General features: G+C 44.6%; 1 protein-coding gene across 20 annotated transcripts in view; it reads right to left on the reverse strand.

Annotated features, from left to right (window-relative positions):
- PLEKHA7 (pleckstrin homology domain containing A7) overlaps positions 1-27,085 on the reverse strand; it is a 211,879-nt gene that overhangs the window by 85,304 nt on the left and 99,490 nt on the right. For 17 of the 20 annotated variants that reach the window (XR_003517654.2, XM_027581328.2, XM_027581323.2 and 14 more), the window contains one exon: positions 4,800-4,883. Coding sequence is in view for 15 of the 20 variants with exons in the window: in XM_027581328.2 (XP_027437129.1) it covers positions 4,800-4,883 (84 nt within the window). In the remaining 5 variants the exon portion in view is untranslated. Of the gene's footprint in view, positions 1-4,799; positions 4,884-14,710; positions 14,942-27,085 lie in introns of those variants that run through there. The other 3 variants (XM_027581337.2, XM_027581335.2, XM_027581338.2) reach the window with 3 other exon arrangements.

Raw genomic sequence — 27,085 nt, forward strand, 5'->3', positions numbered from 1 at the left:
CCAGGTGCATGGTAGAAATGCACTTCCCTGGTCCCATGAAGTTAGAGAAGGTCATGTGACTTGCTTTAGCCAATGAAGTGTGAGTGAAAGCGCAGTGCACAATTCACTAAGTTCCCTTTATCTTGGCTTTGGCCACCATGGAAGCACAGAGATGGAGCATCCCTCAACAAAAACAAAAGAACAAAATCCCTCAGGTGACCTATGACGGACATGGAGCAAAAGTAAGAAATAGGGGCACCTGGGTGGCTCAGTTGGTTAAGCATCTGACTCTTGATAACAGCACAAGTCATGATCTCAGGGTAATGAGACTGAGCCCCACATCAAGCTCCACGCTTAGAGGAGTCTGCTTCTCTCCCTCTCCCTGCCCCTCCCCGAGCACTGTCTCTCTCTCTCTCTCAAATAAATAAATAAATAAATCTTAAAAAAAAAAAAGGCGAGAAATAAACATTCTTTTATGTCACTGAGATTTTGTTTGTTATTGTTACCACAGCAGACCCTAGCCCATCCTGGCTGATTTTGTATTACTGACACAGAAACTAAAATACTCAGAGCTCATGTCCTCTGGACCCACTGATCATAGCTTTGACATTATTTCTCTTCTCCATGCTTCCAATCTGTAAGGTGGGAAGTCATCTTTGGGTAGGCATACACCTGCTACACCAAGCAGCTCAGGTAAGCCCCACCTGCCAACAATGGGGTAGATGTGTTATCTGTCCACACAGTGATGCTCTCAAGGAAGCCACCATGGAGACTGGTTTGGTTTTTTTTTCCCCACACAAGAAGGAGCCCAAGATTATTTGACTAAAATACATCTAAGATTGGCACCACAGCACAGAGAACAATGGGTATCTGGAGGAGATTTAAGGATGAAAGGAAGAATCTAGGAGTAATTTAGGAGGGATGAAAATAGCAAGTTGTGTAAATCAGTGTTTGGTTTTTTTTTTTAAGATTTTATTTATTTATTTGACAGAGAGAGAGAGACACAGCGAGAGAGGGAACACAAGCAGGGGGAGTGGGAGAGGGAGAAGCAGGCCCCCTGCAGAGCAGGAGGAATGACCCGATGTAGGGCTCGATCCCAGGACCCTGGGACCATGACCTGAGCGGAAGGCAGATGCCTAACGACTGAGCCACCCAGGTGCCCCTAAATCAGTGGTTTTTAAACTTTACCTGAATTAGAACCACTTGAAGCCTTTAAAATACAGGCTACAGAGTGCTACCTCCAGAGTCTCTGATTTAGTAGGTCTGGGATGGGGTTCAAGAATCTGTACTTCTAAGAGGTTCCCAGGTGATGCTGGCTCAGAGACCACACTGAAAACCAATGCTATGGAAGGATTCACTTCAAGAACCTCAGGTGGAGGCTCTGGCAAGAGGAGTCCATGTGGCCTCAACAGATACTCAGAGAAGAAAAAGAAAAGAGCCTGTTTTCCACCCACCACATTAATCGGAAAGCTGATGTGTAAAGGACACAAGAATGGCTATCTCGGTCTTTTTTTCCTCACCAAGTAACACACTACACAACAAAATTAAGCTCCTCTAAGGGCACAAAACAGGACTCTTATCTGTTGGCACTTTTTAAAGATTTTATTTATTTATTTGAAATAGTGAGAGAATGAGAGAGAGAGAGAGCATGCAGAGGGAGAGTGAGAGGGAGAAGCAGACTCCCCGCTGAGCAGACAGCCCCATATGGGGCTCGATCCCAGGACCCCGAGATCATGACCCAAGCCAAAGGCAGACACTTAATCAACTGAGCCACCCAGGTGCCCGTTGTTGGCACATTTTTAAAAAACTGGGGTTCTGTGAGGTGAAATCGTGCCTCACACACCCTCCAAAGTTCCACCAGGGGTAAATCTGGGTGTATTTCAGGAGGAAGCAATTTAGATAACTGGCTGCAACTCCCTCTCCAACCTTATCTCCTCACTCCCCTTTGCAAACCTCGGCTATAAGTCAGTCCCTCTTGGCCTCTGACCCCACCAAGGCCAGTCACACTTCCCTCAGCTGTGAATGACCCACGCACGCACATGTACACTTATCATCACTTATCTAAATCCCCCCTTCCTCCAATTTAGGGCAAGACACTTCAAGAAAGTCTTCCCTCTCTTTCATCCCCATCACAGCCAATCAATTATCAAGTCCTGTCAATTTTACCTCCCAAGTCCAGTTTTACCTCCAGAGTCCACCTCGTGTGTCTCATTTTTCATTCTAACTCAACTGGTATAGATCCCCCATGCTCTACCCTCTTTCTCCTCTAGGTCATTGCCCAGGTTGGGACTGTGACTGGACAGGTCTCAATTTAAACAGCATCCCTTCCCCAGATGGAGAGGCCTCCCACAATCCCTAAGCCAGGTTAGAACCCTCTTTTATCAACTCCCATTGAACCCTAGGTTTTTTCTACCAAGAATATTTATCACATTTGTGATCTCTTGTTTATTTGTCTTCCCTACTCTACCATCAACTCTTCATAGATAGGACTACATTGGTCTTGCTTGCTGCTATAAGTGCAGAGTCTGGCACAGCCCCTGACACAAGAGAGGCACTTAGTATTTAAAGAGTAAATGCAGGGATCACCACATCAGTTCACAGGAATCCTCCCCTCCTCTCAATGCCTAAAGCACATTCTGCCTGCTTCAAGGAACGTCTGGTCACCCGACATTGCACCCACCACCTGAGACAAGCCAGCAGTCCTTATGACATCCAGAAAATGTGATCTAGAGGGGAAAAGTGACCCTTGGAAAAAAAGTTCTGTCTTGGAAACTGGATGGAACTGAGATTAGCTACAGAGATATTTTGGAAGGATAAAAGAGGCTACCTTCTCAGAAGTAGCCAGAGACAAAGTCTTTTTTTTCCCCCCTTTAAAATTTTTTATTGTTATGTTAATCACCATACATTACATCATTAGTTTTTGATGTAGTGTTCCATGATTCATTGTTTGTGCATAACACCCAGTGCTCCACACAGAATGTGCCCTCTTTAATACCCACCACCAGGCTAACTCATCCCCCCACCCAGGGACAAAGTCTTAATAGCAAGGGAAAGGAGATGTGTATAAGACAAGGGTGTTTAGTGATGGGAAGTCTGAATTTCTCTAGAAGCTTTTATTAAAGTCGATAATTTCCCAAACTAGGTGTTCTAATGGATTCTCCATCCAGACCTTTAAAAATGACAGGCAGCCATGTCTCTAGGATGCCTTAGGAAGGGGGCTAAACTCTCTGACCTCCCAAGAGCTTCTGACCTTCAGGATTCTTTAAACATGCTCATTCCAAGTTGGAATGTGGAGAATCCACATTCTGGCTCTGTCTTTACATAGCAGTTCTGTCTCAATGTAGGAGACAAGACAATCTTTACCTCCCATCTACTTTCTAATAGTACTGATGCTTTCAAAGTCAGACCCTCAACCCCAGTCTGGCATCATGACCCATGGGCCATGAGCATCCAAAGAATTTAGCAAGTAGCCTCTCACTAGTGGCAAGGGTTAGCCCTGACTGAAGAGATCAGGCAGAAATGACAACCTGGCTTTTTCTACTTCCAGCCATGCAACTTTGAACAAGTGACCTTGCTTCTTTGAGTCTTGGTGTCTTCATCTCTAAAACGGTGATAATGGTCAACTTCTCAGGATTGTTGTGTTACATGAGATATGCATGTAAAACCCCCAGCACAGAGTAAATGGGCAAGGAATGTCAGTATCATCATTACAGATTTCCAGTTTTAAAAGTTCTGAAAGATAATGATTCTAAACTGAAAATACTGTAGGAACAAAATGATGTTTGGAATTTGCTTCAAAATAATCTAGGTGGCAAGGGGGACGCTATAGATGAAAAAAAATCAGCCATGTTTTGGAAATTGTTGAAGATGGGAGATGAATACATTAGACTTATTACTTTATCTCTCTCCTTTTGTATAGGTTTGAAATTTTCCATAATCGAAAGTTTAAAAGTGTAAGAACTGAGGGAGGGAAATGCTATACAAATATAAATACTGATCATTTATTTTCAGATCATATTTGGTCTAGATGATTGAACAGCAAAATGATATGAAGAGGAGAAAAAGCCAACATCTCTATTAATTTCTCAAACAGAATTATTTACTTCAAACAGAAGTTTCTCAGATGAGCAAAAGGAAACAGCCACTTGCATACATTTCTCTGCCTTCATTTTTGGGAGAAGTACACATCCTGCTTGGGCTGTTTAGGCATTTTTAAGGAGATGAGCCCTGGGTGATAGAACCTACTTCTGAGAGGGGAGGGGGGTGGGGAAAAAAAAAAAGAACCTACCTCTGAGCACCCCAGGGGCCCTGCTGAAATCAGACTGAGGAGCAAGAAAGTCCCCACATCAGAAAAAACAAACAGAAAGAACTCTAGACGTTCAGGGACAATGGGTGCCACAGCCATCCTCCTTTTGAAGCCATGGCCTTGTACTCTTTATTTGAGGCTTCCTCGAAAGGATGGTTCAGTTTGGTGTGATTTAAGGCCATTTCGGTCCAGATGAGTGGGTCCTCTTAAGAGTACAGGTAGTGTGCTAGATGATACTGTGGGGAGGGGGGTCATTCAGGGGAAAGGAAGTTTGCAAAAGGCTCTGACAGTACCAATCATGGCACAAACCTGTGTCATCTCCACACTTCCGCATCTTCCCACTGAGAGAAGTCCAGGGATTGAAAAACAAAATTTTTGCATTCCACTTTGAATCAATCAACCCACTCCAAGTCCCTCTATCGAGGAGAGAAAATAGTCCAACAAGCTGTTTTGAGCCAACGCCTTTAAGCTCCCAAACTCTGCTTGGAAAAGGAGAACACACAGAAATACTTACTCTTCTTGAAGAATAAATTCGCTATTTTCTGGAGAAAACTGCCCACTCACAGGATGCCTGAATGCTGTGGTCTGTTGGTTATGGCTAAAGAGAGAGAGAGAGAGAGAGATAATGAATGAGAAGTCATGGGAATGGAAAGGCTTCCAGACACAACAACAGGTCAGTAATGTCTGAGGACCCCTGATCATCACACATTCCTCCCAGGGTGAGAGAGTGGGCCTTTTCTTCAGAGACGCATTTCATCTGTCAGGACCCAGTTGCATTTAAAAACACAAGAACTTTCAGCTCAGGTGCCCAAGCCCACCTAAGACACAGGGATTTTAATTCTAGGAAAGTCTTGGCTGCAAGAGAACACTGCATCTTCGAGACATTCCATGAAGTACGGACAGACCGAACCACTCAGCAACAAGTTACTTTAAGATGGCACGAGCTAAAACAAGAATGAAGCAAAGCAGACAGCACTTTCAACATTTTCCCAAAACCATGAACTAGGGAAAGAATTCCAAGAATTAACCACCCACCCAGAAAAATCTATCTTCTTAAAATTCTTCTCCCTACTACAGAATGCCTTCACTTCAGTGATGGGATATAAATGTATGGGCATGTCTCGGCAACACGACCTGCACAATTTCAACACTGTGGAGTTTCTATCATCCTTTTGAAGTTAGAAGGGAACAGCTTCCATGCCAAGCTGACAGACACAACCAAAGTGTGTAGGTGTTTTGTGTATTCACAAAGGCTGCCTGGTTCTTTGACAGAAACGAGGAGAGGGCTCTAGAGGCTGCTGGTTTGCCCGATGAATAAACTAACCTGACGTCCTTTACCCCCCGCCAAAGAATATGATTTTATATTAAAGTGTTTTCCCCCAATCAAAAAATCAGTCCTTTTAGAAATTTTAGAAAATACAAAAAGAAAAAAAGTCACCCATGATCTCACAACTTACAGATATACCGGAGTATCTTCTCCTTCCCTAGTTTTTTTCCCTTCTACTAAAAAATTGATTTTGCTGTATTTAGAAATCTGTATCCTGCCTTTTTCACATTCTACTCATCTAGAAAATTTCCTACGTCCTTAAGACTTCATCATTTGAAATAGCTGAAGCCATGTGTCCCCCGCTTTTTGGAAGTTCACGTTACGCCACTTCATTTTTAGGAAAGACCTACATTAGTACCTGTTTTCACTAACTGAAAGAAATCTGAAGAGAATTTTTGCTCTCACCAAAAAAACAAAAACAAAAAAAAACAAGTTGTAAAGCAAAAATCGCATCCAGCGTTTGTTTTGCAAGTAGCCCTCACTGAGTCAATGCGACCCAGAGCAGTGAGTGGCGCCACCAAGCTCCCTACCTGGGAACTACACAAGCATCTCAGCATCAGGCTGCCATAGCTTTGAACTGTGTGTGTCTGGGAGCAACTGTGTTTTGTCTCGATTTATTTTGTGCATCTATTAACAAAACATGTCCTAAGATATCAGAAAAGCCTAAGAGGTTACTTTGGGGGTCTGGGAATGCTCAAAAATTTTTCCATATAAATTACAGTAATCTCTCCCTTGCCTTACATCATTCTGTCTTACAAAAGGTTTCATAAGAATGTTCTACTTCCAAGCCAAACTGTGAAAAAAGCCAAGACGTCCATCGACAGATGAATGGATAAAGAAGATGTGGTATATATATACAATGGAATATTATGCAGCCATCAAAAGGAATGAAATCTTGCCATTTGCAACGACATGGATGGAACTGGAGAGTGTTATGCTGAGCGAAATAAGTCAATCAGAGAAAGACATGTATCATACGACCTCACTGATATGAGGAATTCTTAATCTCAGGAAACAAACTGAGGGTTGCTGGAGTGGTGGGGGGTGGGAGGGATGGGGTGGCTGGCTGATAGACACTGGGGAGGGTATGTGCTATGGTGAGCGCTGTGAATTGTGTAAGACTGTTGAATCACAGACCTGTACCTCTGAAACAAATAATACATTATATGTTAAAAAAAAAAAAAAGAAGAAGAAGATAATAGGAAGGGAAAAACAAAGGGGGGAATTTTGGAGGGGGAGACGAACCATGAGAGACGATGGACTCTGAAAAACAAACTGAGGGTTCTAGAGGGGAGGAGGGTGGGTTAGCCTGGTGATGGGTATTAAAGAGGGCACGTTCTGCATGGAGCACTGGATGTTATACGCAAACAATGAATCATGGAACACTACATCAAAAACTAATGATGTAATGTATGGTGATTAACATAACATAATAATAAAAAAAAAGAATGCTCTACTTCCAGATAGCGGGTGAAACCAGTAAGAGTTTTATCCTATGGATGTAAATTTGTCTATAACCATTTAAAAAATGTTCATTGGCCATCTGTGTGCCAGGCACTGCTTTAGGTGCTGGAGATACAGAGTGAACAAAAGTCCTTACCCCATGGTGCTTACGTTCTAGAAAAGATTTACATTCATGTAATGCTGGATGTTTTAGGTGCATTATACATCTTTTAGTACAGACTCTTCCTGCAATTCAAATTATCTCCTTGGGTTAAGGTCCCAGAGGTAAAATTACTTACTCAAAGGGCACGGTCATTTTTTAAGGCTCCTAATACAGATGGTTAAAATGCTTTCACTGTCAGAGTCACTCTATCATCTCATTTTGCTAGTGTTAAAGTATTAGCCCCATCTCCAAAGCGAGCACAAGGCCACCCCAGAGATTAGTAGGTTTAATGAGTATAGTATAAAGGTTAAAAAAGAAAAAACTCTCTATACCTACAAAGTTTTTCTTACTCTGCCCTGGGGCCTGGCCAGAGTGTCCTGTGTTCGGGTGGCTGGGGTGAGCTGGCCCTGTGATTGTGCACAACCCCCGCCACCCTTTTACCCCTCCCAACCGCTCCAGCTTCCAAATTCCCAGCTCCAGGTTTGAAGCAAGCCCATGGAATCCCAAGACTCCGTCTGGCAGACAGGGACCTGATCTTCACCAAAAGCAGGGTTAAGGCACGGGCATCTAGATAAGGATGAGAAGCAGGCCCCGGTAACATCTGGTCCAGAAATCCTTGCACCATGTTCAAGGGTTAGACTTTATTTATACCCAGCTTCCGTTTATTCTTCTTTCTTTTTTTTAATACCCAGCTCCTTTTAGAGAGTCACTTCCATTCACCAGGGAATTCTGAAAACACAAACTCTAAGCCTGCCTCATTTTCACCTGTAGAAAAAAAAAAATGCCCTGCTCATAATGGGAATAATAATGAAGCAACACCACCACTATCCAGTTACCTCTCAAGGACTCTACAGTCTACAAAACCTTTCCTTACACCTCTTACTATTATGTAACAATGTCAATCCCCATTTTATGAATGAGGAAATGGCTCAGAGAGGTTAAGTGACTTGCTTAAGATAATGTCATCAATAAGTGATAAGACTGGGACATAAATTCTAGTCTTCTATTTGTAGATTTGATGCTCTTTTTGCATGATAACCTGCTGTCCCCTTTGCTTAGGAGTCTGTGGGGCTCACAGGTTCCTGGCCACGACCAGAAATCCCTAAAGACAAAGCATCAGAAAAACAGCACCATCAGCATCCACTGCTACTCCCTCTCTCTTTTCCTCTGCACCTCCCTCCTTCTGTTGTGCCCAGAACCAAAGTTCTGAATGACAGCACCTGTGTGGCACTCAGTAGCCCCCAAACAACTGTTGATCCTAATCCAAGGTCAGCTAGGAGGATCTCTGATACGCGCAAAGAGCGAATCTTCTATATGCCTGGAGCAGCATCCAGCATCCAGCAACCACTTCATATACATTGTATGACCTTGATAGCAACTCCTGGGCTCACCACACCCAACTTATACCAGCTTAAATAAGCCTAGAGTTTTGGGTAAATAAATCCTGAGCTGAAAGGTTTAGACTCTAAGATGAAGTTTACATTCTAACATTAGAAGATACATAGATTTTTAAAGTGGACAAAAATATAGCTGTTCTTTGATCAGATCTAGATGCAGCTCCCCAACCTTTCTTCCCTAATATAGATGCTGCCCTTTTTGCCAAAAAATATCACCATTACCATTTCCTGAATTTCCATGAAGCTTTAAGTATGGTCATATTCATCACTGTATCTGACCCTCCCAAGTATCCTCTGAGATAAGCAGGGCTGTTATTTTTATTCCCATGTTACACATAAGGAAACTGACGATCTGGATTATATGATGTTACTGGAACACTAAATAAAGGGGGGGAAAAGGGACTCATACATTGAGAAAAGAGATAAACCAGAATAATACCTCCTGAATACTGAGGTCTTAAAACATGATTATTTCTGATCAAGTTTGCCCAGCGTGCAGAGTTTCTGGTTCAGCCCTTTTTGAGCAAAAGAAGTATTAGGTACTTGGGTTATTTAATTCAGTCTTCCCAAATACCCAGTATGGCAGGCTGTGTTTCATCACACCAGACCACAGGTTAGGAAAGTGAGACCCAGGAAGGGTAGGTGACTTGTCCACAATGACAGTTGACTTCTGCATTCCTGCATTCCACCACCCTTCTGGTCTCCTTCTACTAACCCAAGCTCACCCTCACCAAACAAAGGCTGCGTAGTAAATGCTGGAACCCCACACCCATTTGGAGATTGCAAAGTCCTCTGACTTTACCTGGTATTCCCGACCTCAGCCCAAAAGCCCCCACCCTGCTCCATTTCCTGATTTTCTGAAATCCATGAAGAATCCCATGTCCTATCACCGTGTCTCAAGACACATTTAACATGCACAGACAAATCCCCTGAAATACCTGTTCTTAAACCTGAATCGCCACCTTGCTCCTTGGTGGTGATGGAGATGGCCCGGCTGGGAGCCAGGTGGCCGGTTTCAAGGGAGCACAGAAACGCTCTTTCCTCCATACAAGGGCTTCTGTCTCTCTTCAGGCTACTGAAAAAGTAACCTGGCAAATGAGGTAAAACACAAGCTAGGCTTTATTTTCAGATCCTGCTCTTCCTCTAAGAACAGCCCCTCTAAGTTGAATGGCAGCCAATCTCACCTGGGAGAGGACTAGGGCACACAGAAGGTTACAGGGAAGGATTATCCCCCTGAAAGCGGCCATACATAACCATCCACAAAAATAAGCACGTCTTCACAAGGCCGGGGCCCAGAAGGGCTTGGGTTAGGCCCTAAAGACGTCCAACAGCAAACACGAGAGATTTGACAAGAGGAGAGAATGAGGGCCAGGGAGCAGTGGAAACCGATTTGAGCTCAATATAAGGAGGAGCCCACCTACAACCATTGACAGGACTCGTCGAGATGTAAACGAGTCCTACAGTTTCTTGCAACATTTTTGCAAGATTAATTTTCCATTCCTACAGATTTTGACCATAATGTGAGCAGTAATACTCCGGTCGGTTAAACATAAAAGGTTCCAATGACTTAGCATGGCAATTTCTTTTGGCATAGCAAGAAGTTCTGGAGTTATGTGAATGGTGCTCACGAGTGGAGGTCAGAGCACCCTGACAAATCTGGTTTTCGGACAGGGGTGGTATTGGTATGCTGAGTGTGGGACAAATCTGCACAGTCAGCATGAGCTCTTATCTGGCCCAGCTATAAAGAGAAGAAACAGCTTAAAATATAAGAAGGATCTAGCCTGAAAGCTTAAGGCTTTCTCATTGGTATGCTCGGCAGCATATGCCCCTCTGGCCCCTCAGGCTCCTCAGTGCAGCTCCCTGAATACGGCAAGCGTGTCACCTTGCAGGCCTGATGCCACATTCAGCACTGCCTCCAGGCTTGTTAAGGCACTTACTGTCTTTGTTCTAAAACCCAGTGTCTCAAGAAAACCAAGGACTGTGGGTAACCTAATAATGCTCCTATAGGTCCCCAAATTGGTAACTGAAATTCCAAGAACACAAGAAATTGCCTCCCTATCTTCTTTAGTTCCTACTTGGGCCACAGAGTAAAGAGGTGACAACCAAAGGCTGAAGCAGCATCTCTACAGTCCCTCAACATTTCCAAGTTCCTTTTATTTTATTTAACACTTTTATAAAATGGCTTGTTTAATACAAACTATCACTGTTGTTCATGTGGCGTTTCCTAAAGGGACTGAGAATCTTACTGAAATGGTCTTTAGAGCTTGCACTATTTTGGAAATGTCAAGATTTTCAACAGCTCATTGTACATGGGCATTCCTCTGACAGGCCCTTCTTCAGAAATCATGGGAATTGGGCCTTGATGAGCCAACATAGGATCCCCATCCTCTCTCCAAGTGAAAGCAATCAACACTGCACTAACCTGCCTCTTTCAGTGTCTGCCTGAAGACCTGGGTTCAAACCAGAGCAAGCCACCTCACCTCTCTGAGCCTCATTTCTTCATCTGCAAACAGGGAATAGTAATAATATCCTTCCAAAGAGTTGTGAGGGTACATGAGGGACACACATGAAAGAAGCTTGCACAATGCCTGGCATACTGAAGGTACTCAGTTGAGTATGTCCCTTGACCACCACAATAACTACTAGGAAACCACATTTTAACAGAGCAAAAACAAAATGAGCCTCCTCCCCCCCCCCGAATTCCACCAAACCCCATATTCCTTCTCCCGACTTCCCTATTTCCATTAACAGCATCACTACCCAGCAACCCGGGAGTCACTCTCCATTCTCTGCTCTACCTTAACCTCCACACACACACTGTTAGCAAGCCCTGGTGCCTCTATCTCCAAGACATCTCTACAGTCCTACAGCCAGCACCCAATCATCTCTAGCAACAGCCTAACTGTTCTTTCTGCTTCCACCTTGGCCTTTGTACCACCTACTCTCCTCACTGGAAGCCTGATGGGTCTCTTCCAATGGAAGTTAAATCATGTCACATTCCTCCTTGAAACCCGGCAACAGCTTCACATCATAGAGTAAAATTCAAGCTCTTTACCTTGGCTTGACTCTAGGTGACTTGACCCCTGACCAGCTACATCACCTTCTTATACAATGGACGTCTTCTCCTTCCCCATCCCTCCCCAGCCACACTGGCCTCCTTTCTGCTCCTTGAACACCAAACTCTTCCCAACTTAACCATCTTTGTATTACCTAGTCTTTCCACCTGGAAGCTCTTTCCCTCATACTCGTATAACTGGCTCCTTATCATTCAGACCTTGGCACAACGACCACCATCTCAGAACCCTTCCCAACCACTCAATGAAATAGGCTCCCAGTCACTTCATATCATGTCACCCTATTTTAACCATTACTGTCATTTCTCTTACTTACGTGTTTTGACTATTGTCAGGCTCCCTAAAATATGTATTCCAGGACAGCGTGGACCTTGTCTGTCTTTTCACTGCCCTTATCGGCTTATACCAGTGTCTGGCACTGTTATATTTGCTGAATAAATGAATGAGAAATGACTACCTCAAGTGAGGCCATGCCTCCAAATAGGCTAGCTAACACCTACAGAAGTCTGGGCAAAAGTAACAAAGAGACAAGAATCTAAAGGGTCATAAGTCATCAAAGGGCAATGGCTTGTGCTCTTAGTGACAAAAGAAAGAAGGATGAGACAACAACATGCCAAGAACGCTTCATCCCTGGCTCTCTCTCAACTGTGTTACAATATAATTTGGAGAAATTAGCCCTCCCCTGAAACCCCCCCTCCTACCCCCACGGAAAGGAGGTTAGGTTAATACACTCAACAGAGAGAATCAAAGAATGGAATGCAAACACCCGAGAGGAAATTACTGGGTGATTAAAAACACACAGGAGGATAATACAAACATCACCTGTATCTCCCTTTTGTGAACTGGGAGAGTATTTGGTACGAAACCTATAATTTGGTGACTGATTATATGCTCTCTCTTCTATTGCTCTCTACTTACTTCATGTGTGTTTTTTCTCTCCCCGCCTCCCTCCAGTGAGAGTCTAAGTTCCTGGAGGGCTGGGAGCTGTCATTCACTTATTTCTCATGTATCTCCTGCAGCACAGAACAGTAATACCCATGGAGCAGGCACTTGAACTCCTTTATCTCAATAGCCTAAGCACAAACACACATCACTTTCAGGGACAGGCTGTGCAGAACCCACCTCATTTTCTGATCACAGTAGCCCAACCTGTCAAGGCTCCCCCAGAGACAGTGGGGGAGACAGGGGTCTGCAGGCCTGATAAAGGCTCCTACATGCAGGCTGGGACACTGAGCAGCCCTGAGGAGCATGGCACAGACCAAGGAACGGCCTTCCCCACTCCCACGCTGTCCACACCTGGTTTTCACTCACACACCCAATTAAGCAGAGACACTGAAATCCAGCCTAACACCAGACCTACTACCTGAAGGGACAGTCAGTCCTGCTCTTTTCACCCGAAGGCACTAAAGGGGCAGAGCCTGGCACAGACAGAGCTGGGCATAAAGGAGTCACAAAATTAACTGAGCAAACTCAAAGCTCACGTATCTTGCAAAGAGAGCTGTCCTTTCCAAACTCTGGATTTCACAGACTCAAGTCTTCTGGCATAATTTGAAAAGCTCTATATTTCATTAGGTGCTGCAGATGTTTTGAGATCCACTCAGTGGCCAACTCATTTCATAAATTACCTCCTCTGACCCACTAACCCATGTGTAAGACCTGCCTTCTTCCTAAGCTCTCACATGGGGCCCTAGTACTTAGGATTCCTACATGGTTGATAGGGAATTTTAATTTTGACTTCATAGGACCTCAAGAACCATGAAAAGATTAAAGCCAAACTCCCAAAAGAATGAGGAAATCAAACCCAGATAGCCTCCTGCTCCAATTTTTTTTTTTTTTAAGAAAGTTGGCAGAGAAGCAATGTACTAGGAGCCAAGGTACCAGCCTTGTTACTACCAGTTCCACACCCCCAGCAAACACTCAGCCTTTCTGGGTCTTGGTTTTCTCATCTGTCCAATGCAAAGGCCACATGAAGCCTGCCAAGCATGAACCCCATGCTGCTGTTCAGAGTCATGATGACTGCAGTTCAAACCCCAGCTCGGCTGCACACTTGGCGGTGCACAACCTTGAAAGAGTTACTGACCTTTCTGAGTGCTAGATTCTTTATCTGCAAAAAGAGAAGACAATTCCAACCTTGCAAGATTGTTTTCGAGTCCCGATAATGGGCCTGGCCTGCAGCACTCCACGTTTAGTGCCTGCTAGAGTTTTCTTTTGCCAGCTCTAAAACCCCACACTAACAGAGTTGTTTTGCCTTTTTCCGTGTTGCAAACGCCAGTATTATTCACCTGCCATAGGACAGAGGCTCAAGAACACATTTTCTTCTTTTGAATTAAGGCCCTCTACCTAGCCTCCTGTTTGAACTTCTATTTAAGGAACGTGCCTGCCAGGCCAAGTACTTTAAGATCAGTAGGCGCCTGCCTTCAGCCCCACTTCTGTCCCTCACTGGGTCAAGCCCCAACATTCAGAAAGCACAGCCCAAGAAAAACAGCCTCCCTAGCAAGCTGCACCGAGTCAGGGATGCACACTCTACAGAAGTTTTGAAACTTCACAGGAAACATTTTCAACCTCAGAGAATACCCAGTTCTATGCTTCTGTTTAACGAGTCAGGTTCCACTGTAAAATGAGAAGGATGGACCAAGTGATACTGTAGGGATCTTCCAACTATCACATCCTGAGACGCGGAGGTTCATCTCTGACTACTGCCCGAGACACAGACTGAACTGGAACGACACTACACATAATTAAAACACAAAGGAACGAGGCAGAACACTCCTCCCCAATCTCACTTGCCAACAGAAAATCCTTTGTAATGATATCAGGGAGGTGTAGTTAATGATATTTTCGTCCTATTTATTCTCAATTAAATTGGACTGTTTGGTTTTTGGGTTTCTTTTCTTTCTTTCTTTTTAACTACAGGCACTCCCAACCAAGCCATTGAAAACCCCCTTCAGTCATTACTTGACCTTCATGAATCAGAATATATCACAGTGAAGGGAGTCCCTGTGAAACCCGCACAGGACTAACCTGCTCTCCCAATCTCGCTGGGAAAGGTGGCAGACACACTCACTCTCTCCTTGAGCTCCATGTTCAGAAGGACTGTGTCTTCTTCCCCAGCCTCGGCCTTATGAAAACCCGGGTTCCGGTCAGACAGGGAAGGAGGGCCCCGCTGCCTGCAAGAGGTGAGGCGGAGGCTCACAGCCCGCCTACTCTCAATTTCGGTTCTCCAGCAGCTGCTTCCGAAGGTGTTACAAATCCAGCAGCCACTTGCTCCTACTCATTCATTCTCCCTCTTCCCCAACCCCCACGCAAAATCTGGCAACAACACAGGAACACAGCTCCAGCTCTGAGTCACCGCCCCGCTGCGGCCAAGCGGAGCACAGGCTGGGGGTAAACAGTGAGGTAGACGCTTCAGGTCTCCTGACTGCTATTCCTGGAGACTGTGGGGTTAGCTGCCCCTCCGGAAGCAGGACATAGGAAACACCTCTGTTTATGGGCTCTGGAGTCTGAATGAATTGCTCCTTCAGTTTTGCTGTGCTACCTCTGTGGCTGAAATCAGTCTTAAAACAGAGCCTTTGGTGGGAAGGTGATGGTTCCTTTCTTACTCTGTCCCACCGGCAGGGCAGGGAAGGGCCTGAGCAGTCCCAAGCCCCCATCCCCACTCCCTCAGGGAACCGGCCATGAGTCTTTCATCACTGCTTGGGATGGCTCAGGTCCTCTTACCATAGGTTGAACTATATGGCTCTCCCTCTCAGAACAGGCCTGGAGAGGAGTCAGAAAGGGAAACTAGGGCATCAAAGTGCCTTTACTGCCACAGCCTCAGATCAGTACTGTGGCTCTTCACTGCAGTCTAAGTAGGTCTACAAGTCATGATGCAGGGGACCACTTGAAATATAAGCTCCGTGGGACAAGGACTTCTGTTTTCACAGCTATGTTCCAATGCGTACATAGTGCCTGGTCCACCACAGGTGCTCGATATTTATTTAATGAAAAAAAAACAAAAAAACATATAGGGGATTTTCTTCTGAGCCTATTTGGGAGGACAGTTTTACTAAAACCTGTATTCATTGCCACCATTTTTTCCCTTTTAGAAATCTCCTTATCCGGGCGCCTGGGTGGCTCAGTCAGTTAAGTGTCTGCCTTTGGCTTGGGTCATGATCCCAGAGTCCCGGGATTGAGCCCTACATCTGTTGGGCTCCCTGCTCAGCGGGGAGCCTGCTTCTCCCTCTCCTCACTGCTGTGCTCTCTCCTGTCTCTCTCAAATAAATAAATTTAAAAAAAAAAAAGAAATCTCCTTATCCTTCATAACTCCTCCTACTGCCTACAGTGAGTGTTCTGTGAATCTTGAAATACAGAGATGGTTTACTTGAAACCGATGAAGTTCAAGCATTAGCACCCCTCACTTCCAAAAGCCCCTTCTAAGGCCCTGGAAAGAGCTCTAGTGCTGTGTTTACATGCCTTCTGCAATTTTATATGATTTTAAAGAAGACCTCCTAAATTGTATGAACATCAAGGCCCACAAACTATAGATGTGCCACAGTGGAATGAAATAAGAAATGACTCACAAGCCATCTTGATACATCATCCTAACAAGGGCATTTGGCTTGACAAAACTTGTTTTAACTACACAGGAGATATGCCCTAGCCTAGAGACACATCCTAATCAATCACAAGTCAATCGCTGTAAAGACTGGAGTAGATTAAAGAACACAGACTCCACTCACCCAACATTTAGCCCTACTATGTACTTAGCACTCTGAGCACTTTGAGGTAAAGCAATGATTGTAACATATTATCCCCACTGAATAGGAGCTTACAGTCCAACAGCATAGACTGATATGGTCATAAAGAGATACAGATAAGTATATATTTCATATATTAAACATAAATAATATAAATATATAACTACAGGCCAGACTGGGTACCATAATATAAAAGTAAAGGAAGGCACATCTATTTGTTAGGTATCAATCTGCCAGGTACAACCCTAGAAGGTAAATCATATTATCCCCATTTTGCAGAGGATACTGAAGCCCAAAGGGGTCAAGTGCCATCCTATGACCACATAACCAGTCAGTGACAAGGTCAGAATTCAAGCCCTGAACTACCGGACTCCAAAGTATGGGCCTGTTCTTAGCGGCCACACTTTAGTCAATGGCCAGTCGCTCTACAGAACCTCCAAAACGTCTGGAAAGACATGCTGGCTTCACACGAACAGGAACCACATCAGGCAGCGGCAGAGGTGGGCAAGCTTCCAAAGCCCACAGTCTTGGGAGTGGAGGAACAGGAAGTACCATGAGCTTATTCATTAGGTATATAGGTATAAACCCCGTTTGCCAGGCAACACCCTAGCAGGGATCAGTGGCAGCTACCTGGGAGCCAGAAGAGGCCACATGAGAGGCTCCTACTCTATGGCCCTGCCTACAAACTCCCTCATCCTTGTTGCCAGATGGATCATGCTGGAGCACAGCAAACATTCCATTACCTCCTGCAATACAACAGCCTCCTTCACTGCTAAAGCTTCCTTCTCATCACTTCCCGCTACCCACGGATCCTGCCAAATGCAATTGTTCCCCAGTCCCCAAGACACCTGCTTTCCTACCCCCGGGCTTTGGATGCGGCCTTCCTCTTCCCTAATGGATTCTGCCCAACCACCACGGCCCCATCTCTTTCCAACAGTGCTTCCTGATCACTCCGGGCCACACTGCTTCCATCCTTCCTCAACACTGTCATCACTGAAGGCTCACACTCTTTATGTAGCAATTATACATCCCAACGACTCTTTTCACTTTACCTTCCAAAAATTACTCTGTGTTACAGAGGGGAAAAAAGCAGAAGTTCCCTTTCTTGCCTCCAATTCAGTGTCAATCTCAGAAGCAACACCTTTACCAGTTTCTTAAGTATCCTTTATTTTTTGCTTTTATGAAACTTTTATGCATTTTTAAAATTTTACATACACATCTTTTTAGAAAAAAGTTAAACAGAATAAAATTGTACGTATTATTCTATAACGTGCCTTTTACTTCATGTATCTTGGATTCCCCCATATCCATATGCAAGGATGAACATGAGCAATCTCTCCACATCACAGCTTCCTTAGGACCCCAACACCAGATCAGACCAGACCAACCTATAGAAAGAGATGACCTCAGAGGCCATCTGATATGTCAAATTGCCCCAAACACTTATCAGAGCTTTGAAATTGATGACATGCAAACCAATTGTCCCCAAAATGAGTTTTATTTGAGCCACACAGATTTTTTTGTATTGAACCAAAGTTTAAAAACAGGAACATTTCATATAAAAATCTAGCTTGCTTTGGAAAAACCAAAACTGGGGCAATGCTGGGACCCATGAGAGACAGAATGGCCTGTCTAGTTCACTGCAGTCCCCACCACTACCTACTGATGTCTAATGTTGAGGGTGTACACCTAGTGCTATTTATCATCACACCTGTATTTCTAATTTTCCTACAGGAGAGCAATTTCTTTATACCTATATCTGAACCAGAATAAGGAAAACCAAAGATAAACAGAGTAGGCCAAGTATTCCAAAAACAAATTGGAGAGCATAAACACAGTCTGCTTTTTTGTTATCCACTAAGCCTCTATAGACATTGAGTTTGCAACCCCTATTTTGTACCACCACCGATTCTAGAGAAGATCTTACTTTTAGAAAGGAGTCCTGTTTTAAAGAATGAAAATTTCTTGTATTAGAGTAAGAACTAAAAGAAGATGGCAAAAATAGGGGCGCCTGGGTGGCTCATTCGGTTGAGTGCTGCCTTTGGCTCAGGTCATGATCTCAGGGTCCTGGGATTAAGCCCTGCGTCAGGCTCACTGCTCAGTGGCGAGTCTGCTTCTCCCTCTCCCTCTGTGATCTCTCTCGCTTTCACTCTCTCTCAAATAAATAAATATCTTTTTAAAAAAAGAAGAAGATGGCAAAAATAGGCCACAAAATGTCCCTCTCACAAAAAATTTCTTAGAAGACTCTTCCTAATAACAATGGCAAATGAACTCATCCTTAGCCTTCCCTGAAGGGACTCCTGAAAAGGTAAGACCCCAGATAGTCAGCAGACTGTTTCTTCCACAAAATGAAAAACCCAAAGAGGCACTGCCAACAAACGTCCCTAAAGAATCCAAAGGAAGGGAGGTAACAGTGGCTGCAGCCCATTAGGGACGGGGCTCCTGCAACAGAAAAGCATCTGACCAAGCGCTACTTGGGACAAGATCACAGACCTCCCCCCAACCCGAAAAAATGCACATTTTGCTGTGGTGTTTAGAGCACAAGCCCTGGAGCCCAGTCCTCAGCGGCCACCCACATCATACATATGGAAACTGCTCCAGAAAGCAATCCTAAAACAGGGCCACCATCTTTAAAAATAATATTCAGGGGGGTTGCCTGGCTGGCTCAGTCAGTAGAACTTGCAACTCTTAATCTCAGGGTTGTGAGTTCAAGCCCCATGGTGGGCGTGGAGCCTTTAATAATAACATCAATAAGAATCTTCAGGAGGAATCTTAAAGGCCTACACTTACTAGATGATCATACTGGAAAGATATTGCATTACTTGTTCCCAATAATGGTATGTGACATAAGTATATTCATTCATTCACATAACAAATATTTGAGAGCCAAATAGATGCCAGTCCTGTAGTATCTTATACTATGTGAGTAACCAAGAAGAGGGTGGGAACGTGTTACAAACAGCTAAGTCTCCGGCGCCTGGATGGCTCAGTTGGTTAAGCGACTGCCTTCGGCTCAGGTCATGATCCTGCAGTCCCTGGATCGAGTCCCACGTTGGGCTCCCTGCTCAGCGGGGAGTCTGCTTCGCCCTCTGACCCTCCCCTTTCTCATGTGCTCTCTCTCTCTCATTATCTGTCTCTCAAATAAATAAAGTCTTTAAAAAAAAAAACCAAACAGCTTAGTCTCTACATCCTGTCAAAGGTGAACAAAAGGGTAGAATTTTTCAGATTTTCAGATTCATGAATCATAATCTGTCTTCTTAGTCAAGAGTTGTACATTTTCAGTTTATTAAGCCAACTTGAAACCTTTTGTCACAAAGGGTAACCCCTGTTTTCCAGAAATCACAGTAATAAGAGTTTTAGAGCTGAAAATGACACAGAGCTTGCCTCATCCAATCTGTTTTACAAATGAGGAAACTAGAAGGTTAGCGAATTGCTCAAGGTCATCGTGATTACTTACTTTAACACTAACTTCCTGGAAACAAGAATTATGAAAAAAACATCATACACTGTTTTAAAATTAATTTCCCACCTTAAACAAAATCCATCTTCCAGTACCTAATATCCACTAACAAACATGAAAAATATATTTTAGAGCTGGGAATCTTTGTATCTGGTCAAAAGACCTCGCAGAGAAATCCAGAGCCATTGGTCTGGATTCAAGTGGTATATAAATTATGCACAGGGGAGAAGGCCATGTGCAGACAGAGGCATCGACTGAAGTGAAGCATCTACAGGCCAAGGAATGTCAGGAATTGTCAGCAGCCGCCAGAAGCGAAGGGAGAAGCATGGAACAGATTCTCCCTTAGAGCCTTCAGAAGGAGCAAGTAACTGCTGATGCTTTAATTCTGGGCTTCTGGCCTCCAGAATTATAAGGCTTAAGCTTCTGATGTTTTAAGCTACTAAGTCTGTATAACTTCTTATGGCATCCCTAGGAAAGAATACAGAATCTGTATGAGTTTAATGGCTTTGATTTATTCCAAACCCAACTAGTCAACAGTATGGAAAAGCTTTCACAAAGCTACGAGGACCTTGGTAGGGACTAATGTAATAGTCCAAAATAAGGGAGGTAAAAAATGTTCTATCTTGAGCCAATCAGACCCCACCCAAATACTGTGTTCTCTTCTGGTAACCATACCTACAGGCCAGAGTGAAAAGCTAGAGGAGAGACAAGCCAGCACTATGAAGGGCACCAATGGGTCAAAGCCACATCACTGAAGGAACAGGAGTTTTATGGTCTGGGAAGATTCAGGGCACAGGACCGCTATCATCATCTCTGTAGGGCTATCATATGTTAGAGTAATTCCATTTGTTCCCTGAGGGCCAACATGGTAGAACTAGAATCAGTAGGTGGAGTCACTGGGAAGCATATTTTTCAAGGAATTATGTGTCTACCAATGTCAAAGCCAGAGTGGCTTCTGAACATCAGACTGGCTGGTGGCCTCCCATTGGTGGAAGTTTTCAAGCCTAGGCCAAAAACCATTTGGCAGGATATTGCTAAAGAAAGAACACGAACCCCAGGTCTATAATTGGCCAAGATAGCCTCATGCTCCTTTCCAACTTTATGAATCCATTAACCGACGAAACATACCATTTAGCAATTATGTGAAATCTGAAGTATATGGGTAGGATGAAGAGATCCTGAGCATTAGGAGATATTTTGGTGGGAAAACAAAAAAACAAGGCTCTATACACAGGTATGGCTGAGAACCTATGCCTACTCCCTACACCTTGCAGGAGCAGGTGGTCATAGCCCAGTAGTGGAAGCTGGGGTAGGTTCCTCACGCCCTTTCTCACAGGAAGCTTATGCTTTTTCTTTTAGATACACAGCTTTAAGAGTCCAGTGTCGCCAGTATCCATTAACAAGCCACTGAGACTATATTAAAAGTAACAGTCACTGTTTTCTGCATAACTATCATTGTAACTGCTTAAGATGCCTGCACATATTACCTCTATCAGTCACTTCAACACTGCACGGTATTATCATCTCAGAGAACTGAGGTTAAGAGGGGTTAAGTCATTTGTCTAAGGTCATACATTTCAGAAGGATTTAGGATTCCCGCTGGAATCCAAGTCAAGAAGCCAAACTCTTTTTCTGCATCATGATATCTCTTTTGCACCCTACTTTGGGCATTTAAGTTGCTCAAGGTAAATAACAATACCAGCCACTTGGGAAGCAAAGCTTTTCTGTCTGGTCCACAGTCCCCTCATCTGTAAAACGGGAAAAGGCTGGAGATGATTAACACTGAGCCCTAGGTACTGGTCTACCAAATTCCATTTCTCCTTGTCACCTCCACACTGGTAGGGCTGAGCAAGTGGTGACAGGGGAAGTGGTAATTCTCTGGTACTCAACACAAGGGGGACACAGCTAGCAACTTTTCCCGTGCTATCTTGAGGTCAGAGCAGTAATGGAAGAAGGAAACCAAGAACAGGCCCGAAGTCGGCCGTATGAGCTCACTCACAGGTGTGCAGCATAGAATGACCTGAATAAATCTTGACATGTAGCACTTTACTCCATAACCAGGGAAGGGAGGGTGTGCTGTAAAGGATCAGCACACAGATCTGAAGGCTAGCTGTGCCCAGAGCCCAGAGGATGTCCATTAGGAATTAAAGCACAGGGTCTTTGTTTATAAAAGATAAAGCTGTCAGTGGGTTGTGAGAGGTAAAGCAGTCCAGCCGTGTTCCAGTGGGAGGAGCCTCTTGTAGCTATCCGGGTGAGGGCACCCTTCCAGCCTCCAGGGCTGCTTTCTCATGTGCCAGCTGGCTCAAGACCTCCTCAGGCCGCCTACTTCCCACCTGCCTCTTTAAGAGTCTGCTCTCGGTGGTGTCAGAGCAAAGGGACTCCAGAGGCCCAATCCCACAGCATCCCTGCATGACCCGGAGAAAAGGGACTACTCCACATTCAGTGCACAGGGCAGGGGAAGGGAAAAGGACATGTGGTCCAGGACGGGTTCTCTCTGCCTATCTCACTTCTAGAAAAGGGCAAAGGAAACCCCCCACCCAAACCAGTTTCCTTCTGAATTTCCTAGTGATGCCCGTTCAGGAAGGGAACCTCAGGTCAAGAAACACAGCAGGAAGAAGGCGCCTGACCCACAGGACCCAGAGTACCCAGACTTGCCAGTGAGCAAACCCAGAGAGAATATCCTGACAGACTTTTCTGGCTTTATTCTAGTATTTCTTTTTGATTTTTTTAGGGCAGGGGGCAAAGCAGGATTTAGGAGGACAGAGCAGGGCAGACAATAGGAGAGTGTGGGTTTGGAGCCAGACTGGGTTCCAGTTGCAACCCCACAATGCCAGCGTGGGCTTTGTGGAAGACTTTCTAAATGGTGCCTAGCATCAAGGAGACAATAAGGGTAGCTGGTCTTATCAAGGTCTCTCTTCCTAAAGAAAACCTACTAGCTAGCTCTCCACATCCCTAAACAGTGGGCCTGCTACAGTGGAGTGCCAGATTTCTGTAGAGAGCCAAAAATGTGTGCCGGAAGGAGGAGTAGTGGATAAAGAACCACATACGAGAGATATCACAAAATGGAACTTCCAGGAGCATATCATATCATATTCTAGGTACTCCATAGGCATTATATCATTCTTGAGTATAATCCTAGGAGGTGGGTACTATTGTCTCCATTTTACAGATTAGGATACTTAAGGGGTTTATGCAAGATTACACAACTAAGTAGGGACAGAGCGAGAATTCAAACCTAGGTCTTTAACTCCAGAGCTGGAGTCAAAGGTTAGACCATTTTGCATGAAGACAAACATAGCAAAACTAACTCTTACTTTTCCATGGCAAGAAAAAAAATTTGCTATTGGATAAGGGCTTAGTAGAAGAAGCCATTCTTACTAGACTCTCCACACTCTGAAAGTAAACCACCAGCCTTCCACGTCCCTGTCTGGAAGTCCCAACAATCTAGCTGAAAATACGGAAACTGGTAGAAAGCCTGAAGGTCGGAGCCCAGAACTTGCTGGTGATCTTTAACCCAAAATGACTCCCATCTTTGAAGAGGGTGACATGAATGACATGGGAGGGAAAGCCCCACCATCCACTACTCTCAAGAACCCCCGACTTTGGCCACAGCTGCACGTCGTTGCTGACTCTGAATCACACATTTACAATGTGCTCTTCCAGATCCAGACTCAATTCCCCAATGTCAAACTCTGTCGGCGGGGAGGGATGCAGACGGCAGAAAGAATACTCAGTGAATCACTTTCTCTGCTAGTGATGGTATCTGATGCATGTTAAACACCTCCCTGCAATTCCTCAAGTGTCTATTAATCAGTGAACCAAGAACACAGAGGGCGCCAAGGAAAAATCCACCATTGCAGGGAAAAAAAGCAAATCCTGAGAAGTCTCCTTACTAATGAACAAAGGCTTCTAAACCCAAGGTGAGGCAGTGATAAGAACACCCTGATCATTGAGACATTGGGCCAATTCCCTGGTCATTGAGACATTGGGCCAATTGGCTACAAAGTAAGAACCCTCAACTGAAGGGGCAAAATCCATTTCTCCTCAGCCTCATCTAGACACTGACTGGGCCAAAACTGATTAAAAGAGAAACTAGGAAAAAGCATTGCCTCTCCCTGAGCTTCAGTCTCCTCTTCCCTATGGGTCCCAGAAAACTATCACTCCTCCCCATCTCACAAGATCAAACAAGATACATGATGGTTCCCAAGGTTCTGCCATCCACTTCCCCCTTCTCATGCTATCCTCCCTGGGAAAGCTCATTCACTGCCATGGGTAGGACTCCAGAAGTTGTATCTCCTGTGCTGTCCACTCTCTTGAGCCCTGGATCCCTGGATCCAGCTGCTTAGAGGACACTTCTCCCAAGATGTCCCCTGGACACCATTAAATCAACATATTTCAAAATGGAGCCCCTCCCATCATATTTCTCGTCTTTCATTCCCCATGATGGTAAAACACTATTTTGTGGTTTTCAAGCAGGGGCATTTGGAAAAACGGGTGACATTTTTGTTGTCATAACAATTAGATGATATTTAGCGGGCAGGGGGCCCAGGCTGCTAAATAACACTGTCCTACATAGTGAAAATCTGTCCCTCTCCAAATGCCAACAGGAACACCATTTAGAAATGCTGGAAATCATCCCACCTCTTTCCCTCATTCCCTGTCAGAGACTAGTCAACTCTACTTCCACATCACCAACCGATCCATCTTCTCCATCCCAACAGCACTCTCACTGGGATGACTGTGGTAGCCTCTAAGGTCATCATTCTCTCTCTGTACTCACCCACCTATTCCTGATGAACTTTCAACAGCCCTCCACACAGCTACCTGTAATATCTCTAAACCTACAAATTATGTCACTCCTTGCCCTAAAACCATCCAGTGCTTCTGGAATAAGGAAAACATCACCCTTCATCTGTTCCCTGCCTCATGGTTTACCACTCCCTTGAGGAGACCTATGTTTTAGCGGTGTCTCAGTGTTTTTGCATACACCATTCCCTTTTCTTGAAGGCTGCCCCCCCATCTTTCTGGTTAACATCTATCTATTCTTCAAGGGTCAGCGCAAGGATCACCTCCTCCCAGAAGCCCTCCCTGACACCAGGCAGAGTTAAATGCCTGTTGGTGCACACTGGAATCACACATTTACCAACTTACCCTGATTGTTGTTCCTGCCCTGCCTCTTGGTTGGCCCCGATTCTCCAACACTCAGCCTAGTATACAGTCTAAGCTTTATGAAGTAGAATGTACAGCTTACAGCTGACAAAGCATCATCTAATGAGCTACAATGACCTGGAGAGATAGTTACTGTCATTATTACCATTTTACATTTTACAGAGGAGACTAAGGCTCTGAGAGGTTGAGTTCTTACCCTGGTTCACATGGCTAGCTAAGAAGGGGAGCCAAGACTTGATGGCAAGTTCTTTGCTCTTTGTCACAACACCATTCTACATGAAAGGTTATTGCACAGATATCCAGTTGGGAGTGGGAGGTGTCATAAGCCTGTCTTCTTTAGACCTGCGGGTAATCTCACCTGCAGACAGAGCTCTGGAAAATCCATCTACATTATGCAGCTGCACAGCACCATTGGGGAGGAGGGGTGTCATTGTCCTGTCCTCGAAGGCCTGGGTGGGGGGTAGCCTCACGTGCAGACAGAACTGAAAAACCCATCCAGATTCTCCAGCTGTACAACATCACTCTTCCGCATTCCCCTTCCTACACCCCAATCACTCTGTGCAGAAATCCCAAAGCCAGCAAAAGAGCCTGGTTTTACTGTCAGAAACAGCCGCACTGTGGCTGCATGCAGCATGATGCCTCCAGTGAGCCTGCTGGGTGCAGGGGGGACAGCAAAGGACAGGCGGTAAGTGGCAGCATTTAAAGTCACCAGGTATTAAGTGCAAGCCCCTTTAGATGCGTACAGAGAAGGTGTGTCAGGCAAGACTGCTGAGTGCCTGGGGGGGGGGCGGGGGGGGGCTGGGACAGGGAGGAGGCCTCCCTCATGAGCGGTCCCGCTATGCCACAAAAAAGGCTGATAGTTCCTAATTACTTTCTCAGAGTTTTCATGAGCACCTCCCATATGCCATTTGGCTTCAGGAGCACAAAGCAAACAGAAATGGGGTTTCAGACTTGATGATTCTAACCATGGCTGCAGCAGAGTATACTCCCTGGAATGTGCACGCTCTGACACACACACACACAAACACACACACACACACACACACACATTTGGCTCAAATGCAAATTTAAAAGGCGATTAAAGAAATGTGCAGTTTGGTTCTGCAAGCATCTCAGGGGGCAAGGAAAATGATAAATGCTCATTTCAGGGCTCTGGATGGCAATCACTACCCACTTCAACAGTGTCATTCAGACATCACCATGACAACCAGGGAAAGGCTTCCTTCCTCTGTGGCAAAGACAATAGAAATTTTAATTAAGGCTTATTCATTTTTTTGGTCTGACCAATGGAAGAAAAACATCAACAAAAATATTACCCAGAAATACAAGACCAGGAACACTTTCAGAATTCAAAAATACCTCTGAGGTTTTCCACTGAGTCACATGATCTGCATCCCCAAAGCCCCCTCTCCTGCCCCTTCAACAACTCAAATTTTATAGATCTCATAAATCCAGACATGTCTAGATCTTTTATCAAACATTATAAAACTAGGTAAACACTCCAATTTAATTTTCTGACTATGATTGAGAACAAGATTTTAGTCATTTTTATTTTAGTCATAAAACTCAAAAGGTCTGGCATATTTCCATTAAGTACTTCCAATAAACTCTGAGAGGACCCAAGATTAGACGAGTGTTCAGTGGCCTTTGGGCAGGAGGAGATCTAGGTTTAAACATTTGTTTTGTTCCCCTGGGTGATTTTGGGTCAGTTACTTAACCTCTCTGAGGTTTAGTTTCGTCATCTGGAGGACAGAAGTAACGCTGGCTGCCTGAGAGCATCGAGAGAAGCAATGGTGACCATAACACAGTGGCACATGGCCCAGTACGTAGTGGGCTATCAGTAAAAGGCAGCAAGTATTACTACGACTCTGCTTATTTTGCCCTGGAAGAATTAAGAAGGTCCTGTTCCCTCTTTTAGAAACTGTCTCTGGCATGTGTTGGTTCCTCCCCTTCTCACAGGCCCAAATCCCAACGTTCATCTTCTCTCACCTGGACTACTGCAACAGCCTCCTCAGTGACCTTTCTGCTTCC

This window comes from Zalophus californianus, chromosome 11 (assembly GCF_009762305.2).
Source record: "Zalophus californianus isolate mZalCal1 chromosome 11, mZalCal1.pri.v2, whole genome shotgun sequence".
Lineage (NCBI taxonomy): Eukaryota > Metazoa > Chordata > Mammalia > Carnivora > Otariidae > Zalophus > Zalophus californianus.